General features: G+C 34.7%; 1 protein-coding gene across 8 annotated transcripts in view; it reads right to left on the reverse strand.

The window, feature by feature from the left end:
• The window catches only part of LOC140155397 (uncharacterized), a 127,627-nt gene that overhangs the window by 51,702 nt on the left and 53,191 nt on the right, over positions 1–22,734 (reverse strand). Inside the window, exon 5 of one of the 8 annotated variants that reach the window (XM_072178238.1) lies at positions 438–3,205. The exons of 6 other annotated variants lie outside the window; for them this stretch is intronic. In XM_072178238.1, the coding sequence (XP_072034339.1) occupies positions 2,017–3,205 (1,189 nt within the window). In that variant the 3' untranslated portion in view covers positions 438–2,016. Of the gene's footprint in view, positions 1–437; positions 3,206–14,403; positions 16,317–22,734 lie in introns of those variants that run through there. One more of the 8 variants, XM_072178239.1, reaches the window with a different exon arrangement.

The raw sequence follows: 22,734 nt of genomic DNA on the forward strand, positions 1-22,734 counted from the left end.
TGTTTCTCATTTGCAATTTTGATTTTCTGTGTAATAAACCCATAATTCATCAAATTTTCAGCCGCACTCTTCATTAACATGTGGAATACATCAAAAGATATGTATTCCACAAGTTAATGAAAAATGCGGCTGGAAATTTGATGAATTATGAGTTTATTACTCAGAAAATCAAAATTGCAAATGAGAAACATGTAAGAATGACTTGGGCATTTAGCGTAGCAGGCTGACGAAGTGCAATGTTTACGTTGGTAAAACTGTATGGGGTTCTTTAACATTTTGCTGTTGTCATTGGGAATTTGTGTTAAAATAAATTAAGTTTATGAGGTCTGAGGAACTGAAAAAAACCCAAACAAACAAACAAACGACAACAACAACAACAACAACACCCAAGTATTTGAAAGAAACAACTATAAACCATGAAGTTGATTGCCTGAACCAACTGCCATGGTTGTTTGATGTGATCATTTATTAATTTTTCTAACAAAACATTATATAGTCAACAGCTATCACACAAATACACATATTTTTTAGCTATTTTAAACATAGATTTTCGTTTCTTTATCAAATTATTCATCTATTTATGCTTTTTTGTGCTAATTTTTATGCTATAAACTGTACATTTGTGTGCAAATTGGTGGCGCTATTTACATATATTTTAAATCTAAATTTGGCAAATAATATGACCTAGTCCTTATATTTCATGATAAAAAAGTTCCTTGCCATTTGTAAGTCTTTGTTCTGATGCTATTATGCAAGTGTCTACCCCTTGTAAAGATGCAAACGAGATTTAAGATAAATAGCGCCACCATTGTTCCACTTTTCTTAAAAATTACTCGGATCCACATGCCATCAAGCAACCGTGCTTGTAAGAACAGAATAGTGAATAAAAAAAAAAGGAATTGAAATAAATCTGAGTGAAAACAACTGTTTTAATCGATCTATTAAACAAGATTATTATACTATATCACTAACATTTACTAACATTTAAAAGATTAGCTACAACTTTCTTTTTTTCCCCAAAAAATCAGACGACGGTGGACTACATTATTCAATGTGGCAACAGCCAAAAGCGTAAACAAAACAGACAATATGACGGCAACACTGCCTGCACGATGGACGCAATTATTTTTTACCGGAGCCAAGATCCGTTTTTAGCTCTATTGGCCGGGTGGCCCCATTACAGAAAAAAAATTCACAAAATATATTTCCCAGTGCAATATATACATTTTCACATGAAAATAAATAATTTTAAATTCAAAGGAAAAAGAAGAAAATTTTTTAATCATCGCCGGGGATGGGAATCAATCTCGGGACCCTATGCGTGGGAGGCGAGATCCGCAACCACTACACCACGTAAACTCATCGATACACATAGGGGAAATTTTCAGTATATATCGTAACATATCGTGCGTTACTCATACAAAAAATTTTTAAAAAACAGTACTTACAATGAGGTTCACTGGCAAACCTCAACGGATTTCGACTGATAAAATAGTGCTTAATAACATACGTACAGTTTTGGAATAATTTGAGACATTTTTGTGTTTACGTGTAAAACCAATGACGACGTCAAAATTGAGCCAATCTTGGCCGGCCCCCCCCTGCAAAAAATATAATACATTCTGTGTTTACACATTGGCGTAGCATCTGATGCTTCCTGGTCAACATAAGTCTTCTTGTGATTAATATTATGCAATGGTATTATTTAGTAGTTCAATGCTTGTTAATTAGAGCATAGAGTAAACTCAGAGTAAAATATAATAGTCTTGATAATAAATGTTTGTATGTCCTTTGTGCAATTTCTGCGAAAAAATTCAAACTAGGTATCATCTCTATCATTTAAAGCAGTTAAATATCCTTGGTAAACCTAAAATGTATTGTGTTGAGATTTATTTGCTTTGTTTATGCTACATTCATTGATGTTATTGTAGATGACAACCATGCTTTTCGTACAGCAAAATGTCATATAGTGTTAATTAACCTGCTAAAAAAACCTAAACATTTGTCAGGACTGGTCTATAAACTGGTATAAGACATCACAGGAGCTTCTTCTGCTTCATTATTTCCCTGGTTTCCTTGTGAAGTGATTGAAGTAAACACACCACTAGTTGAGGCATCAAATTCACAAACAGGTATGTTACTACTGGATGCTTGCAACTTCGAGTCCACGCTCTGTGCAGCTGCTGATTTAATATGCTCTACGTAAGTTGAGACATTTTTGTCTTGGTCACGAGGTGCTACTAATGGCTTCGATTGTTCCCTTTGTCCTTCTTTTGTTTCAGAAGTATGCTTGTTATCTTGTGGACTGTTGGTACTTGTTTCTTCTGCAGAGGTTGCTATTCTCACTGAGCAATTTTCATACATATTTGGATCTTGTATGTTAATGTCATCAAATTCTTGAACCATTTGGTATTTGTTGTCTTTTGACGTATCAATACCATGAGCAGTTTTCTTATGACATGTAAGAGTTCCATTATGTGTGAAGGCTGCGCTACATAGATTACACTTGAAAGGTTTTTCACCAGTGTGCGTTCTCTCATGGCCTCTCAGACTGTCCTTTGCAACAAATCCTTTGCCGCAGAACTGACATGCATGTGGTTTGGTACTGCGATGTGTTTTGCTATGTCGTAGTAAGCCTGAATGTTCTTTAAATCCCTTACCGCATACTTCACAAATGTGTGGACGCTCTTTCGAGTGAAACTGCATGTGCCTTTTTAACCAAGCGATCAAAGGGAATGTTTTGCCACATAATTTACACACAAATCTATTGCCTGTCTTCTTGGCTTCATGTTTCTTAATATGTTTGTGCCATGATCCACGAATAGTGAACACCATTCCACATATGTCACATACTTTATGTACTTTTTCACCATGCATGTTGCGATGAGATACAATTTCAATTTCATTCAAGACTTTGTTGCATGGTTTGCAGTGATACAATAAGTTGTAGAACTTTGAATCACGAAAAACTGTGCTTTCTGCATTGTCATTTGATTCCAAGTGGATTTCGTAATGGGTTCGGAATTCCACAAATGACTCGCATATTTTTGAGCACTGTTTGCATTGAAATAACGTCTGTGTCCTTCGTTTGTAAGCGGGTTCTGTCTTTTTCCTTCTTAGCTGTTTGGATGTCTTTGTATCTTCTTTTTCTGATCTTGTGACAAGTGATCTTGCTTCAGCAGTCTCCAAATCTTCAGACATGTACCTGTTTTTGTAAATAAGACAAAGATTTGGTCACAGTGATGTCCCTTGTAAATGTTTTTACACCTCAGTTTATATGGACACTTTTTACATCAATCCTTGTTCACTGACCAGTGCCACTGCATACTCGGAGACAAGAGTATTAACATGAGTTCCTACTTAAAGATGATATTTGGTGCATGTTGTAGTTGACGATATTTGTATCTTTTAAGCATATGCGAGTTAAAATGACAAATGAAAGTATTGACAAACATGGCAGCTTTACTAGTAGCAGACAGATCTCCATTTAGTTTCACTAGGATCCACAACATGCTCATCTATCAGGGGCACAGTTCTTTGACCATTTATTCTTTTACATTTATTGAATGACCTTTGAAAAATTCGGGTACCAAAACTCATAGTATACTCTGCAACTTGAGATCAAGTTTTGCATTATGATTTTGTATAATTGAGGTTATTGAACTATGCCATTGGGACGAGGCCATTGTGGCCCATAGTGTTTGTGGATATTTAATACACGGATTTAGGGTTTCTCTACCGGAAGTCAATTAGTGCCGAAATTCCTTCCCACAATGCAATAAGCGTTTTGCATAACAATAGATACAGTTCGGAGGTTAATCAATATTCTTTGTTATGCAATACGCATATTGCATTGTGGGAAGGAATTTCAGCACAAATTGACTTCTGCGTATTGAATAGATAATGCAAACATTAATCTTATATATGAGTGGATATTCATACGTAGTGGTAGATAAAATGATTAAAGAGTTTAACTTCAACACTACACTATTTTTTCGCTCACCTGGAGCGTTTTCACTAGTTCGACTAGCGTCTTCAGCAGATGGTGATGCTGTGATGGTATCTTGTCTACGATCGGGATAACCTTCACTGATGACGTCATATGACAAGATATCATCACAGCATCACCATCTGCTGAAGACGCTAGTCGAACTAGTGAAAACGTTCCAGGTGAGCGAAAAATAGTGTAGTGTTGAAGTTAAACTCTTTAATCAATTAATCTTATAATTTACTATGTTTGTAATCCATTGATTTAGTATTTCTTTATCCACTCAGTCACATGTATCCTAATTGATCAGGGTTGTATTTCACTTAACTTTTAACCTTGTTTACTCAGGGCACTGTTGTAAATTACAAATACTCTTTTACTATGCATAACTTTACTGTAGTAAACCCTTATTACTTAATACGAAGGTAACCGATCACAAGTCATTTTATTGTAATGGATTTTATGATGCATTGTTAAGTTACGATTGATTTTGAGACTTTTGAAGCTTTGTAAAGATTTATAGTGATATGGCCCTGGTGTGCTGGTGTCTCTGTTTCATAATGTTCAGCGCAAGTGCAAGTATTTAAAAGGTATAAACGTACACACGGTATTGTTGGTCGAAGCAGCTAAAAAAAATTATGAAAAAAAAAAAAAATCGATTTTCATTATCTAAATCAATATTATGAATAATAATAATTTTGCAAAAGTTCATTCTATTCTACAAATCATATACTTTGAAAACTCCAACCCTCTTTACAACATAACTCAAAAACCATAACACCTACAAAAGTATATCTGTATAAATCAAATTCTCCTACATATTCGCTATGAAATGATCATTGCAATTTTGCCAAAGCTCACTACCATTCGCAAGATGCTGTGAACTACCAAATCGCAACAGTTTAAAATAGTTGATAACCTTAAATGAGTTATTCCATTTGGATTCCATACAAGACATATGAAAGACATGACCTTCATCTTTCATGCAGGGAGTAAAGATTTCAAATGGAGTCGCCTATTCATGTAACCACATATATATGCAATTCACACTCTACGTGAAAGATTGAGGTCATATCTTCGATAGGAGGTGTATGAATGAATAGTCCAATATGTCATATTTTATATTGATCACATTCTAAAATGATCCTTAATAACAACTAAGCTCTAACAACATACATGCTACAAGTAAAATGGTTACCAATGCGCGACACGGACAGTAACAATTACATACAAGAAGTTGACAACCCTGCTTTAGTATACCGTAAAACCTCGCTTCTACAAGCATATATAGTGTAGTTTTTTGATGAAAGCTAAATTATTTCGAAACAAGCGTAAATATGCCAATACAATAGATTGGTCTTAAAATAATACTTGTTTGTATATGCTTGGATCTGTACTTTATTTGCTCAAACTCCATAATGGCACCTGGATTAATGAAGCTTTCATCAGAAGCACTCTATATGCATGTAGACGAGGTTTTACGATAGTATCCTGTCATATAGTGTTAATTAACCTGTTTAAAAATTCCTATAAATTTGTCAGGACTGGTCTATAAACTGGTATAAGACATCACAGGAGTTTCTGCTTCATTATTTCCTTGATTTCCCTGTGTAGTGGTTGAAGTAAACACACCACTAGTTGAACCATCAAATTCACAAACAGGTATGTTACTACTGGTTGCTTGCAACTTCAAATCCACGGTTGGTGCAGGTGCTGGTATAATATACCGAGGATGCTCTATATCAATTGAGATATATTTGTCTTGGTCATGCGATGCCACTAATGGTTTTGTTTCAGACATGTACTTGTTATCTCGTGGACTGTTAGCACCTGTTTCTTCTGCAGAGGTTGCTATTCTCACTGTGCAATTTTCATACATTTTTGGATCTTGTATGTTAATGTCATCAAATTCTTGAACCAGTTGGTATTTGTTTTCTTTTGATGTATCAATACCATGAGCAGTTTTCTTATGATATGTAAGCGTACTTTTATGTGTGAAGCCAGCATTACATAGATCACATTTAAGTTTCTCCCCAGTGTGCGTTCTCTCGTGGCCTCTCAGTCTCTCCTTTGTGATAAATCCTTTGTCGCAGAACTGACATGCGTGTGGTTTGGTACTACGATGTGTTTTGCGATGCCGTAATAAGATAGAATTTTCCTTAAATCCCTTACCGCATACTTCACAAATGTGTGGACGCTCTTTCGAGTGAAAAGGCATGTGCTTCTTTAACCTACCGATGAAAGGGAACGTTTTACCACATAATTTACACACAAATCTATTGCCTGTCTTCTTGGCTTCATGTTTTTTAATATGTTCGCGCCATGAACTACGATTAGTGAACACCATTCCGCACGTGGCACATACTTCATCTACAATTTTACGATGCATATTGCGATGAGATATAATTTCAATTTCGTTCAAGACTTTGTTGCATGGTTTACAGTGATACAATAAGTTGTAGAACTTAGAATCCAGAACAACTGTGCTTTCTGCACTGTCATGTGATTCCAAGTGGATTTTGTAATGGGTCCGAATTCCACAAACGAGTCGCATATTTTTGAGCACTGTTTGCATTGGAATAATCTCTGTGTCCTTCGTTCATAAACGCGTTCTTTGACTTTTCTTCTTGGCCGCTTGGATGTCTTTGTATCTTCTTTATCTGATCTTGTGAAAAGTGATCTTGCTTCAGCAGTCTCCAAATCTTCAGACATGTACCTGTTTTTGTAAATAAGACAAAGATTTGGTCACAGTGATGTCCCTTGTAAATATTTTTTACATCTCAGTTTAGTATGAACACTTTTTACATCAATCCTTGTTCAATGACCAGTGCCACTGCATACCCAGAGATAAGAGTATGTACATGAGTTCCTACTTAAAAATGATATTTGGGTACATGTTGGTAATTGGCAATGTTTTTATCTTTTTAGCATATGTGCGTTAAAATGACAAGTGAAAGTATTGACAAACTTAGTAGCTTTACTAGTATCAGACAGATCTCCATTTAGTTTGTGGACATTTAATTGAATCGACAATGCAAACATTAATCTTATATAATCAGGGTTCGTGAGGTTTTTGCCGAGGTGGAAAAAAACCTCGGTTTTAACCATGGTTTTAACCGCTTGGCAAAAACAATTTTTGCCAGTTTTTGCCGGCAAAAATGGCAAAAACTAAAAAAGTGATTTATAGTTCAGTTTTGTCATCTCAAAACAAATTATTAAGTTACAAAAATCATTTCCTGAGTGTAACAAAGCCAGATTTTGTATTTTATAAGTAACATATTTTATTTTAAAGGCATGTGTTTTCATTGCTCAAGTGCATTTAACCGAAATGTGGCATATATCAGATTCAAAACTTTTTTTCATTTTAAGGACTTGATGAGTTAAAATTATGTTGAATGATTCATTAAAAGTTGTATGCTGCTGTTTATGAGCTTTCTGCATTAACTTTTAATATTTCAGTGACTATATGTGAGTTTTTGCCAGTTTTTGCCAGTTTTGCCGGTTTAAACCAGGCAAAAACTGGCAAAAGCAGGTTTTTGCCACTGGCAAACAGGTTTTTGCCGGCAAAAACCGAACCCTGTATATAATTTACTATGTTTGTAATCCATTGATTTAGTATTTCTTTATCCACTCAGTCACATGTATCATAACTTCTAACCCTGCTTACAGTTTGTCCACTCTGAAGTACAATGTGACAACTCGCACGTATACAGCGCGTAAACAGTGCGCAGTGCTGCGACTCTGCTGCATGTATGCATGCCTTGTAAGTCGGCACAATGTGTGCGTCTGCGTCGGTACTTTGTACTTAGACTGACTGTACTCAGGGTGCTGTTTATAAATGATATTGAAATGGATTTTACGATGCGTTGTTAAGTTACAATTGATTTTGAGACTTTTGAAGCTTTGTAAAGTTTAGTGAAATGGACCCTGGTGTGCTAGTTTCTTCTGTTTCATAAAGTTCAGTGCAAATATTTAAGGTTACACACAGTATTGTTGGTCAAAGCAGCCAAAAATCATTTTCATTACCAAAATCAATATATGTGACCGTTCACGGCGAATGAGCCGTAAATTCCTCCCCCGGTCAATTTTGTTTTATTTTGTGTTTAAAAAATAAACATCATAAACTTAAAAATGGTATATCATTTGACTTCAAACAATATCCAGAAGCGGGGTTATATGTACGTTTTACAAAGGTGTTGTTGTTTCAGCCCTCTTTACAACATAACTCAAGAACCGTAGTACCTACAAAAGTATATCTGCGATATTTAAATTCTTCTATACACTCGCTATGAAATGATCAATGCAATTTCTGCCAAAGCTCACTACCATTTGCAAGATGCTGTGAACTGCCAAATCGCAACAGTTTAAAATAGTTGTTAACCTTAAATGGGCAATTCCATTTGATTTCATACACTTTATAAAAGACATGACCTTAATCTTCAACGCAGGGAGTGAAGATTTCAAATGGAGTCACCCATTCATGTAACCACATTTGCAATTCACATTCTCTGTGTAGAAGATTAAGGTCATGTCTTCCAAAGGAGTATGTATTTCAACTGAATAGCCCAATACAATGTATGTCATATTTTATATTGATCACATTTAATATAAAATGATCTAATATACAAATATGCTCTAACAACATATGCTACACGTACCATGGTTACCAAATGCACGACACGGACAGTAACAATTACACTTGCTAGAGACAGTCCATTTATTATTGTATATACAGTAGACTCCCATAGACACCAAATTACTACTATTGTAAAATATATTATTCTGCTAAAGAATTTAGCAATAGATCAAATTTATACACAGTTCTAATAAAAGTTGCATGTGTAATCACTTGGGACAGTCAATAAATATGTACATTAAACTGCCAACTAATTTAACACATTAAACTATTCATTTCCCTTATTGATATATCATCTAGAACACCAAAGTCAAAAGTTGCTATACTAAACATAATTTCGTATGATATGCTTCCTTATATTTTTTATAAATATTTCCTCTATTCTCTTTTCCTTGAACTTGTTATTTCTCTCTAAATATCTTTTCTGTATTCTTTTTACCGTTGATTCTTATTATTTAAAACAGTTGCCGCAGTTAGGATGAAGCCCTCTCAGACATTTGTGATCACTAATTTTCTTTTCCTTCCTTTAACTTTACATTTCCTTAACTTGTTATTTCACTTAGCTCTTTAAATATTTGCTCTCTTCTTTCTACAGTTCCTTCTTATTATTTCAAACTGTTACCAGGAGCATAGACTGTATGAAGCACACTTTGACATTGACGATCCCCGGGTGATGAATCTGGTGATCACTAATTTTCTTTTCTCCTTTTCTGCCTAGATAATACGAATGGTCATGCAAATTATAAACCTGTAGTAAGTAAGGGTGCTATCATTTTCTTGGAAAGGGGGTCTCACATTTTCCAAAAGACAGTGTCAATAAACTTGTGACCCCCATTTCAGTAACAAAATTTTATGACCCTCCCACACCCGATACACCTTACCCCCCTAAAACAGGCAAAAATTGTATTGAAATCAAGTCTTTTGAATAAAATAAACACACTATCTGTGGACATCTTGGACTCCCTACATTTTGGTCATCACAAATTGTATGACCCCCCTAATTTTCTTTCCAAAATTTATGACCCCGCCATATATTTGGGACCTCCTTCTGAAGAAAATGATAGCCTCCTAATAAATAGAAGCTTTCATAAAAAAAGTTATCTTTATGATATCCACTAAAGTTGTCACTAGCTGTGCTACATCACATGATGTGGGATTAATGTTTACAATATGATGACCTAACACTTAGTATAGACAACAGATAAATTGGTAAATGCCCAGGTTGCAGGACTCATTTAAGTTCTTGTCTTTCAAGTCCGTTTCATCAACCCTAACAACAACCATCATAAGACACTTGACACTATACATAGCATTATGCAGACCTATAAATTGGTAAAAGAGCTTCCACTTCCAGCACCTTCGTTGGACCAACGCTGCATATTAGTCTGTGAACAAGAAGGCATTCTAAAGGCAAACTCGCTACTGCTACTCTGAGTAGTCATAGTATGTGGAGTAGTCATAGTATGTGGAGGAGGTATACTCTGAGTAGGGAAATGATAACTCAGTATTGGATTGCTCGCAATAGGTATTCCTAAGACAGGTTGTACATTTGGCTCTGGGTGTATGCCTTGTATGAATCCTGGTCTAATGGGCACTGTTACATATGAATCAGCAGAAACAGCTGTCTCTTTTTTGATAGCTTTCTGGTCTTCTTTACTGGATCCTGTATGTGGTTTAGCAGGTTTTGGAATGATATCATCACTTGATGCAGTTGTAGGTTGTTCAGGTTGATGACTTTGAGAGGTACTTGCATCTTCTTCTGTAGGTACCTTTACTTTTTCTTTCTTAAATACATCCGGATCTTTAAAGTCGACAACATCATATTCCTGAACCTTTAGTGGTTTCTGATCTTTCCACATATCGATACCATGAGCATATTTCTTGTGATTTTTCAGACTCACATTGTGAGTAAAAGCTGCGCCACAGGTATCACATTTGTAAGGTTTTTCCCAGTGTGTGTTGAAGGTGACCTTTGAGGTTGAAACTGCTTATGAAGCCCTTGCCGCAATGTTCACAAGTTAGTGGTTTGACACCACTGTGGATGTACTTGTGTCGCTCAAATGTTGTTTGCGATTTGAATCCTTTGCCACAAACTTCACACACATGAGGGCGCTCTTTTGTGTGTCTTTTCATGTGCATTAATAACTTCCGGTTGTTATAAAAAGTCTTATCGCACAATTTGCACACAAGCCATTCACCAGTTTTTTCGGCATTGTGCTTCATCATGTGCAATTTCCAAGACTCCCATCTAGTGAACAACATTCCACATGTATCACACACTGTGGACTCCACCATGATCTTATAATGCTTGCGGCGATGTGGCTCAACCTCTTCTTGAGTTAGAATCAAATCACATGGTTTGCAGCGATACAAGAAGGAGGCATTTTGAGTAATACTCCCTTTCACCTTTCCTTCTACATGGATCTTGAAGTGTTCATGGAATTCTGCTGTTGAGTCGCATACTGTTGAACACTCTTTACATTGATATATCCTGTATGTTCTGAGCACCTTTTTCCCTTTCTGTTCAGTCCTGTTGCAATAAAATGAGGAAAACAAGAATTTAGTAATCCTGCCAGCACATTTAAATTGCATTTGCTTGCATTAGGTAGGCAAATTTGGAATAGTGGTGGGCACCCACACTGTATTAACCCTAATCTCTTAAACCTAACCATACACCAAAATCCAACCCTAATCTGGGGGTGGTGGCAGTCATTCTAAAGTCTTGCTGTCCTGCAAACTAAAAATGATGGTATAGCTACCGAACTGATCATAACCCTGATCCCTTAATCCAAACCCTAACCCTCGTCCCAAAATCCCAACTGTAATCTTTTGAGGTTGTGGCAGTTGTTGTAATATCAAGTAAAAAAAGACGAATCCATAACTCGGTAGAATGTGTGTAGAATGATCACATGAAATATAGTTTCTTGTGCAGATTTCAATCATTTTTTATTCACAAAAACACACAGAATGTACAAGAATCCCAGTCTCATGATTTGCGAGACCCAAACACATGTAAGGTAAACATCAGAAGCTTTAACACAATTACAAGACATGCATAATAAAGACACAATTCATCAAAAATTATAAATTTCTATGAAAAAAGACATAATTATCATGGCCTTGAAAATAAATGAAGCACTGCAGGCAAGAAAAGACCTCAGAGAAAGGACCTCAGCATTTAATATGGGAGTAATTTTCCCAAACTTCATTTACCCATAACTCTTGACTTGGTTTGTGCTAGCCTACAAGATGTACATTATAGCATTGTTCATTATCGCAAGATGATGTTCTTGATTTTACACCGTACCTACTTTTTTTAGTTTGATGAACATTATTGTTCAGCATTTTTTAAAATATTTCAACCGAAGGAACATAATACTGTTCATATTCCACACATAACATGTAATCAAATCAATTCAGCCTTTATTAAAACATGGGTCAAATAAGTATCTTGTTTTATAGTTGTTTAAATATTACTGATATACCACTTGAGGCAACAATCAATCAAATATAGCAACATGATTATAAACTGGCAACACTCGCATGTTTTAATTTCTTTGACACTTAGTAAATCAATTTACCTTTTTAATTATTCAAACTGGTCAACAAAAGTCATTTGGTTACAGAACATTGTTTGAACTACATTCATCAGCCCCAACTATATGTAATTTCTCCCACCCACAATAGCGGCAAAACACTGTTCGAATAATGTCTAAATGTTTTAATTTCTTTGACACTTAGTAAATCAATTTACCTTTTTAATTATTCAAACTGGTCAACAAAAGTCATTTGGTTACAGAACATTGTTTGAACTACATTCATCAGCCCCAACTATATGTAATTTCTCCCACCCACAATAGCGGCAAAACACTGTTAGAATAATGTCTAAATGTTTTAATTTCTTTGACACTTAGTAAATCAATTTACCTTTTTAATTATTCAAACTGGTCAACAAAAGTCGAGAGCATGTTTTAGGCGAGTTACAATATGGGCGAGTTAGGTAAAGGCGAGTTAACAAGGCGAGTTACCCCCCACAGAGTCAGGCTATTTTTAGATATTCCCATGGGTAACACTATGAAGTCCCAGTGGCGAAGTTACAGTAACACTATGAAGTCCCGTGGCGAAGTTACAGCAACACTATAAAGTCCCAGTGGCAAGTTACAGTAACACTATGAAGTCCCAGTGGCGAGTTACAGCAACACTATGAAGTCCCAGTGGCGAGTTACAGTAACACTATGAAGTCCCGTGGCGAAGTTACAGCAAGACTATGATGAAGTTCCAACAGTGAATTAAAAATGTCACAGTGTATTAAGTACTGTTTTTTTTTTTAAAGCTGCTAGTCCAAAATCAGCAAAATCAGTTTCCATTTATCATATATTTCTCTCGGGCTTGCAATGATCTTGGGAATTAATATATAGAGACAGTGCTACTCTCGCCTGTGCATAGGCTGCCCTCTTCTAGTATAAATAAAATCCGAAAAAGTTATACAAATAAAAGTCATAAAACTTTTTAAACCCTTTAAAAAAAAACACAACACAAAGGGGCACAACACATAATCAGTCAATTGATTGATTACTCAACTATTTTATGTACCATGAATAATCGGATATACAAGCAACCACTAATATAAAAGAAACCTAATCATATCTCACTACTCTTGAAATAAAAAATCATACAAATACATTTTCATCAACATCAGTGGCGGTCACTGTGCATTCTACTGATACTGAAATCCTTTTGTTTTTACCATCAAAACTAGTTAGGACATACTGCACAAACAGAAAAAAATCAAATTGTATGTGCCAAAGTCAAAACACATAATGCCTAGGCAAATTTGTACAGTATTAATGAAAGTATTAACTATTGATTGCAGTATTTAAAATCAAGGCTGATATCTATTTATATGATAAAGTATAATATGGAACGGACATGAGTCAAAGAATACATTAATGGTATCAATTTTTTTAAATAATCATTTTTTGAATTTTGACCAAAACTGCATTTTTCACAACTCGACACATGGACTTTCCGGAAATTCAGAACTTCGCCACATGGACTTTCCGGAAATTCGCAATCTCGCCACATGGACTTTCCGGAAATTCACAACTCGCCATGTGGACTTTCCGAAATTCACAACTTCGCCTCGTGGACTTTCCGAAATTCACAACTCGCCGTGTGGACTTTCTCGGAAAACACTGCAGGGGGTAACTCGCCATTTTAACTCGCCACGTGGACTTTCCGGAAAACACTGCAGGGGGTAACTCGCCATTTTAACTCGCCTTTTTCTAACTCGCCTATTTTTTAACTCGCCAATAACCTGTTCTCACAAAAGTCATTTGGTTACAGAACATTGTTTGAACTACATTCATCAGCCCCAACTATATGTAATTTCTCCCACCCACAATAGCGGCAAAACACTGTTCGAGTAATGTCTAAATGTTTTAATTTCTTTGACACTTAGTAAATCAATTTACCTTTTTAATTAAATTCAAACTGGTCAACAAAAGTCATTTGGTTACAGAACATTGTTTGAACTTCATTCATCAGTCCCAAGTAATTTCTATTTGATTTAGAACCTCCCGCCACAATAGCGGCAAATCACTGTTTGAATAATGTGTTTCACCTGACCAAAGTTGAAGAAAAATCAAGTTCTTAGTGCCCAAATGTGTAAGAGCCTAGAGGACAGTCCTTTCTAAATCTTCTCTCTTCTCTGAAGTTACTTCCTCATTTTTCTTTATTAATTGTGACCATCCAGCACAACTGAGCCCTGAAGTCGTAAATCTTGTTTGCATCGAAACAATGGGTAGACTCTTGTATAGTGGCATTAAAACTTCATAAAAATGACTAACATATAGGAAGGAAATTTTCTAACTACTTTTTATCATGAAATGAAAAGAATAACTTATGTTATTGGGCTAAAGTAAAGTTAAAAATGGGTAAAAATATATGTGTGAGATGTTAGTATTCTAAATGTCTAGAATTAAAAAAATTATGAAATGTTTTGTTAGAAACATAAATAACAGTGATCTATTTCTTTCATTATGTTGCCCTTTGCCTTTTAAATTCTTTCTCTCTAACCTTCCTTAAGTTCCTTTACATAGAACATTTCATTTCCCTCTTAGACTATTTATTTTCCTTCTACACCTGTACCTTGGATTTCCACATCATTGCTAAAAATTGATGCAAGAAAAGGTGACATTGGTGATCATGATCACTGATTTTCTTTTCTCCATTTTATGTATCTAATGATCATGCACATTATATCATTAAATGCAAAATAAATCCACGGCTGTTTTCAGGTTTCAAGCAGAAAGTGTCATCACTATGATATCCGTAAAGTTATTCACTGTTCATAGGATTAATGTTTAGAATAATATACACCTTTTCAGATAAAATGTTGAACACCCAGTTGCAGGAGCAAGTAAGTTCTTGTCTTTCAAGTCTGGTCTAAGCTAGATGCAAGCATTATGTGACTTAATAACAGCCAATTCATGTAGACCTATTCAAAACCTATAAATCAGTAAAAGAGCTTCCAGCCCCCTCATGAGACCAATGCTGTGGAGCACTCTGTGCATAAGATGCAATTCTTAAGGCATCACCTAACCCGCTAACAAACTCACTACTGCTACTATGAGTACCCAGTGTATGTGGAGGTAAACTTTGAGTAGGAAAATGATAACTCAGTGCTGGATTGCTAGCAATAGGTATCGCTATGATATTTGGATCTGTGTGAATCTCCTTTGGGAATCCTCGTCTTATGAGCATTGTCTCATACGAATCAGCAGGTTCAGTTTTGCCTTGTTTGATAGTTTTCTTTTTTTGGTTTACCAGATCCTGTACTGGTTTTTACCAATGTTTGGAATGATACCATCACTTGGTCTGGCTGAAGGTTGTTCAGGTTGATGACTCTGTGAGGTACTTGCATCTTCTTCTGTAGATGCCTTTGCCTTTCGTTTCTTAAATGCTTCTGGATCTTTAAGGTCAACATCTTCATATTCCTGAACCGCATTAGGTTTCTGATCCTTCCACATATCAACACCGTGAGCAGATTTCTTGTGGGTTTTCAGGCTCACATTGTGAGTGAAAGCTGCACCACAGGTGTCACATTGGAAAGGTTTTTCTCCAGTGTGAGTTCTCTGGTGGCCTTTGAGGTTAAATCTGCTTAAGAACCCCTTGCCACAATGTTCACAAGTGTATGGTTTGACATCACTGTGGGTGTACTTGTGTCGGTCAAAAACTGTTCTTGTCTTGAATCCTTTTCCGCAAACTTCACACACATGAGGGCGCTCTTTTGTGTGTCTTTTCATGTGAATTAACAACCTCTGGCTCTCATAAAAAGTCTTATCACATAATTTGCATATAAGCCATTCACCAGTTTTTTCTGCATTGTGCTTCATCATGTGTTTTTTCCACGCCAGGCGTTTAGTAAATACAATGCCACATGTGTCACACACTGTGGACTCCATCATCGTATAATGCTTGGACCGATGCGGCTCAATCTCTTCTTGCTTGAGAATCACATCACATGGTTTGCAGCGATAAAAGAAGTAGGCATTTTGAGCAACATTCCCTTTCATCTTTCCGTGGATCTTGAAGTGCTCATGGAATTCTGCTGTTGAGTCGCATATTGTCGAACACTCTTTACATTCAAAAATCCTGTATGTTCTTGCCTTTTTCCCAAGCCGTTCAGTCCTGTTGCAATAAAATGGAAAACAAGAATTTAGTAATGCTGCCTGCGCATTAAAACTGCAATTGTTTCGATCAGCTGGGTAAACTAGAATAATAGAAGCACCCAATCCTTAAACCTAATCCTGATCCTACACCTAAAACCCCCGGCTAAAACCCAACTCTAATCTCCTGGGTGGTGGCAGACGTTCAAAACCTTGCTTATATATGAGGGTCATTCAAAAAGTTATACCTTTAACATCATGTCTCTTTTATCTGTCGTGCCAGGAAGTTGAAATTTCCCATGATTATACTGTAAAACCTTGGCTACAAAATAAAAGTTATTTGATTAAAATGTGATTTCTGGTTGTTTAGATACGTTGGTAAGCAAATACAGATTTGGTACGTTGGAAACGGTCTGAAAAGAAAGGCTAATTTTGATTAAAAAGGTACATTCATTCGCTATGAGAAAATCTTTACAGATTTATTTCTGAAAATGATTAAACTGCTTTATTTTTGTTCAAATAATTTAAAAAATATCTTATGTTTGCAGATGTTTTCTTCTCATATAAAACATGAATTATTTTGTTTTGAAGACCCAAGGCATGCCAGGAGCTCAAATAGGAACAAAATGTTTATCCTGAGTAAGCAGTTGGACATTTGGATCTTGAAAACATATTTATGGAGATTATCCAAAGCTGCAATATATTTACAAGCTTCAGTTTTTAACCTGTTCTGACGTATCAAATCTGTATTTGCTTTAACCAACATCAACCAAAACTCACATTTTCCAATAACTTTTACTTTGACGCCGAGATTTAAAAGTATAATCATGGGTAATTTCAATATCATGACGCGTAAGATAACAGATGTGATGATAGAGGTAGAACTTTTAATGACCCTCGTACTATCATACTGGTAGGAGAAAGACCAATAATATAATTTTAAAAATATTCAGCTTAGAAATGCCAGTCGACCTAATATCCCAGTGGAATCAGTAGACTTCACATGTACAATAAGGCCAAAAAAAAAAAAATTGTTTGTTTGTCCATAAAGGCTTATGAAATAGTTGGGTCGGTAGGTCGGATTTTTTTTTTTTTTTTTTTTTTACAGATATTGCACTTGAAACTGACAACTGACAAGACTGGTAAATAAGTCCAAACACACAGCACTTCACTGGTTTAACTCTTGAGATGGTTCTGCTGATAGGCCTGGCATTTTCGGTAATTTTGTACCCGGTACCAAGCGCATTTTTCGGGCGGGTAACCGGTACCAAATTAAAAAAAAAAAAAAAAAAAGTTTTGAAAAAGAATTGTGCAAAAATTTCAACTTTTTTACTAATTAATGTGTTATACATCATTAGTTCTAAAAAAAAAAAAAAAAAAATTCAAGATGTTTTGTATTTTTAATATGAAATTGATACTTTTTATTCATGTCATACTTTATTAATGATTTCAAAATGCATTCAAATTCAATGCATTTTGAAATCATTAATAGACTATGACATGAATACAAATTATCAATTTTCATATTAAAAATACAAAACATCTTTATTTTTTTATTTTTTTTAGGTCAACCATGAATGATCCTAGCATTTAGGTCTAGGTCCAGGACACTACAAAACCGAAAAAAATAAAAACTTTAAAAATTTTTTAAAAAATCTTTTTTTTTTTTTGTTTTTGTTTTTTGAAAAAATTCCAAAAAAAAAAAAAAATTCCAAAAAAAAAAAAAAAAAACGGTCGGGACCAGGGTACACGGTCGGTCGGACGTGGACAAACAAATTTTTTTTTTTGGGCCTAAGCAAAGGAAATATCCAGCAAACAAACTTGAGAAAATGTTAATACCAAAAAGAATGAACAGAAAGTGTACCTATTGTACACCTGAACCAATGCAAAGTTTCATTCCAACAGTGCTCCATATCCTGGGAGTAAAAGTGATAGATGGAGAAAAAGCTAAGATGTCCGACCAACTGTATTTACCTTCCATCTACTGATATGACCACAGACCATGTATCAACAGTCAAAGTCCTGTGCATTGTATGCTGTGAATTCTCGCATATTTTCATGATGGCTGATTGTTCGAGCGTGCCATGTCTAACAATCACACCAGCATTGCGTGCCTTTGTATATACGCGAAAGAGCGTTGCGTGCCTTCGCAATTACGTGATAGACCGTAAAAATATATAGTGTGTGCATAGCAGTTTTGCCTGTCGCAACAATCAGCTCTCATTATCGGGTGATGCTGAGACTTTCACTGCTTGTACGCAGTCTGTTATCTTTTTCGTCCATGGATATGACAGTCAAAGTAATAATTATTGTGTTTGAAATCACATGGATAGAGAGGACATTTCTTCCGGACTATAAAAATCAATTTGTGGGATAGGCTTTATGACAAGAGTTCATTCATAACAATTAGTATGTTTTTAGAGGGTTCACCATCTAAACTTGTCTGACAGTGAACCCGCTAAAAACTTCCTGTTATGAAAATCAAATACACTGGAAACGTGTTCACAAAGTTGCCCAGACTAATAATTTTAGTTTGTGTTGTCAGGTTTGTTATGTAAAACATATATGTGATGCGATCACGCATTAATGAGTCTGATGTTGATCAATAATCAAAATTTGTTTTCAATTTTATTATATGAGCCATCATAATTTGATTTACGGTTCTAGAGATATGACCATTTTAGTGTTACTCAGAACAATAAAATACAAAGGAAGTTGAATACTATTACTGACTGTATGTATCTCAAAATCAATATTCCCGACATCCGACTCATTTTGCTTGATCGCATCACATATGGACTAGGGACTTTTATATAAATCACTTTATGTGCTATCAGAGCTTTGTGTCAGGGTTGGCGTGATTTAAATCAATTGATTTAAATCACAATTTAATTTTTTTTTTTTTAATCACTGATTTAATTTTTAAATCAACTTTTTCAGTTTTTACCGTTTTTGATCAAGTTAAGTTAATTTCTATCTTGAATTACCTGTTTTACTTCATTTGTAATGTTTCTACACCTTTTGGATAGAATTAAATACCTCTATGATGTCATTTTATCTATTGCTAAAAAATCATTTTCAAGGTGCAGAATTCAACAGGTTTTTTCCCATGATTTTACCAAATTTTTTCTTTGAAATTTTCACATCTGAAAACATGTTTTGATTTTTGTAAATACCTGATAGGATTGTGCATATGTGTACCATTCCATTGGTCTCTTTAGACTTTATCATGGGGTATAGCAGTTCTTGGGATAAAAAAAAAATCAAAAAAATTGATTTAAATAAATAAAAAAAATCCGATTTAAATCAAATAAATCGATTTTTTTTAATTTCTTTAAAAAAATCGCCAACCCTGCTTTGTGTTAACAGTTGGTGTTAACGAGTTTCCATCTGTACATTCAAAATGTGAATTTCTGGATTTAACCATACTCTAAAAAAATATGATTCATACACTTGAAAATACAACCACTGTGAAACAGAGACAATGACTTAAAATGTAAAACCACAACCACAGTTAATATTTAAGCATCTTCGCAATTCAAATTGTTTTATTGAGCTATTTTTTTTTGCCTTCTACATAAACAAACATCTAATCAAAATGACAAACACATGTATATTAGAATTGGATGTTGAGGAACACATTCTGATTTTGTACTATTTTTCAGGTTCTGGATATGTCAAAGAAATTTAACATTTCTTTACAAACAAAATAAACAGTTTTTTTTAGAATATCAGCATGGAACATTGTCTTCCTTCCTTAACTTAACTGAGTATTTATAACAATGGCCCAAAGCCAGACAGACCCAATATTAAATCAGTCAATTAATTGAAGTCCTTGTCCACATGTCTTCCATAAAGAGGAAGCCCTGCCAGAGCAGTTCTTCTGTGGTGAACCAAACCTGCCAGGTTAACAAATTAATCAGTGACAAGGTTATATATGAATTTGCAAGTGCTTATTGATATTTTAATGTCATTGCATCAATTTGCACCACAAATTCAGATATAACCTTGTCACTGATTAATCTGATAACCAGGCAGGTTTGGTTCACCCTAGAACTGCTCTGGCAGGGGTTCTCTTTTCTTATTTAGATAAATTGAATACATGAATCCAAACCCCACCCAAGTCCATGGGAAGTGATTTTGAGAAAAAAACCCTGTGTACCGGTATCATTTTAATTCCTTCAGTTAGATTTACCTGGTCAATATGGTAAGTTGTACATGCAAATGGGTGGGTTAAACTGTATTAGGTATGACGATTAGTATTTCTGGGACTTCGTGGGGTTCATTTTAAATTCTGGACTTGGGTGGTTTTTTGAATCATATACAAAGACAATAATGTTGGAATGATATTACCACTAGTAAGATAAAACAAAATAAAGTACACAGTTATGTATAATGTTGATAAACATTCTGCCATGTAATATAAACCACACACTTTCCTTGATTAAACCCATTTTTTTTTTCAAAAGTCACTCTCCAGCAATGATTCCTGCAAAAATAAGCAGTTATAGACAGGCTCTCCACCCTCCTCCACCATTTAATCATTTTGTTTATATTTATTTGTATACTTTTGATGCGATACTGAAAAAAAAAGTTAATTGAATGGCAATGTATATTTGAAAGACCTTAATCTTAAAATAAGGTGCTGACATGTTTGTAATTTACAGAAATGGATTTTGTTTTGTACTATCATGCTTTCCTGGATGCATTCCAAAACACCAATTCCTAATTTACAGAATACACATTTTAGATTAGCAACGTTACATAATAACAATTTGACTTAGAATTAGCATGACACTATTCAAGCATATAAAACAGTGCATTGTCCAACACAACTAATATTAGAGGCAATTATTGGTTAAATAAGCTCTTTTTCTGAAATACAATTGTTCTGTGACATACATACCACAACCATTTAGCATAAAATCAAATAATGACAAAAGTGTATTAATACTGGCATAAAAGTAGTTAGTAATATTCAAGATTTTATCTTATTTACTGATGATACTACTATTCTTTTTCCAAATAATAATATTGAAAGTATCTTATTCATGGTGAAAAAATATATATTATACTAAAAGAAGTGAGAAATATACCATCAGTTAATGCCTCCAAAACAAATCCCATGATGATGGGTACTTCAGTCCCACATATGATATAAACAATACATAAACAAAATAATGAGCACTTTTCAAAAACATTTTAGATAATATATCATAAGAAAGAGTAAAACAACCCAAAGTGCCTTGTGTGGAAATCTCACACTGACTGTACTATATCAAAAATAATTTCAAGATAGTTCTCCTGGCAAGACATCACAGATCTTTAAAAAAACAGAATGTTTTCAAATAACAGCATTTAGTACTAATGGACCCATTCTTTGGAACTTGGAAAAAACACAAAAATCATCAAAATCAATCAAGCACTTCCGCAGTTAATACAAAAGGAATAGCAGGACATTACTCAAGCATGTCTTCAAACAATGTCCAACAATTGGTTAAATAAGCTATTTTTCTGAAATACCTTTGCTTTTTGTTAATACCACAACCATTAACTAACATAAAAATCCAATGACAAAAATGTATTAATACTGGCATAGAAGTACATGTACTACAAGTAAATGCAAGATTTTATTATATTTACTGATGATGCCACTATTCTTTTTCCACATAAAATACATTGAAAGTATAGGCCTATCTATATCTTTTCATGATCATAAAAATATATCTTACTAAAATAATTGAGAAATATATTATCAGTCAACGCCTCTAAAACAATCTTCATGCTGATGGGTACTTCCCACACATGATATCAACAATACATAACAAAATAATGTGCACTTATCAACGTCATTTTGGATAATATATCATTAGATAGAGTAAAACAAACCAAATCTTCAGGGCATCTTAATAGGTGAGCACCTTAAGTAGAAATCACACATTGCCTGTGCTATATATATGGTCGCATGTCATAAGTTGGGTATGCAAAAGGGTGGAGGGATTACACTTTTCTGAAAATTGTGATACAAATTTGATTGACTTTCCGTAACCCCATATCCTACAGCAGTGGTTGATACCTCATTTTAAGCCTAATTTTATACTCTTTCAATCTACTGAAGCATATAATTATACATTATTCAGTAAAAAATCACATCAGTTGAAATGAAAATGCCAGGGGTGGAGGAGCAGGCGGATGTGGAGCAGGCGGATGCGGGAGTGTGCAATAGGGCCTATGTGAAATTTCACATGTCAGCATGTCATAACTACTGGTTATTTTTTCAAATCTAGTGAGGGTTTGATGTATTGACAGCTTTGAATGTTAAATTTGTACAACTAAAGCAATTACTGACTACTTAAGGTGGTACTACACCCCCTGATAAATTTTGTGACTAATTTTGCATTTTTCTCAAAAAGTAACTACAAAATTACTACATTTTGTGT

This window comes from Amphiura filiformis, chromosome 6 (assembly GCF_039555335.1).
Source record: "Amphiura filiformis chromosome 6, Afil_fr2py, whole genome shotgun sequence".
Taxonomy (NCBI): Eukaryota; Metazoa; Echinodermata; class Ophiuroidea; order Amphilepidida; family Amphiuridae; genus Amphiura; species Amphiura filiformis.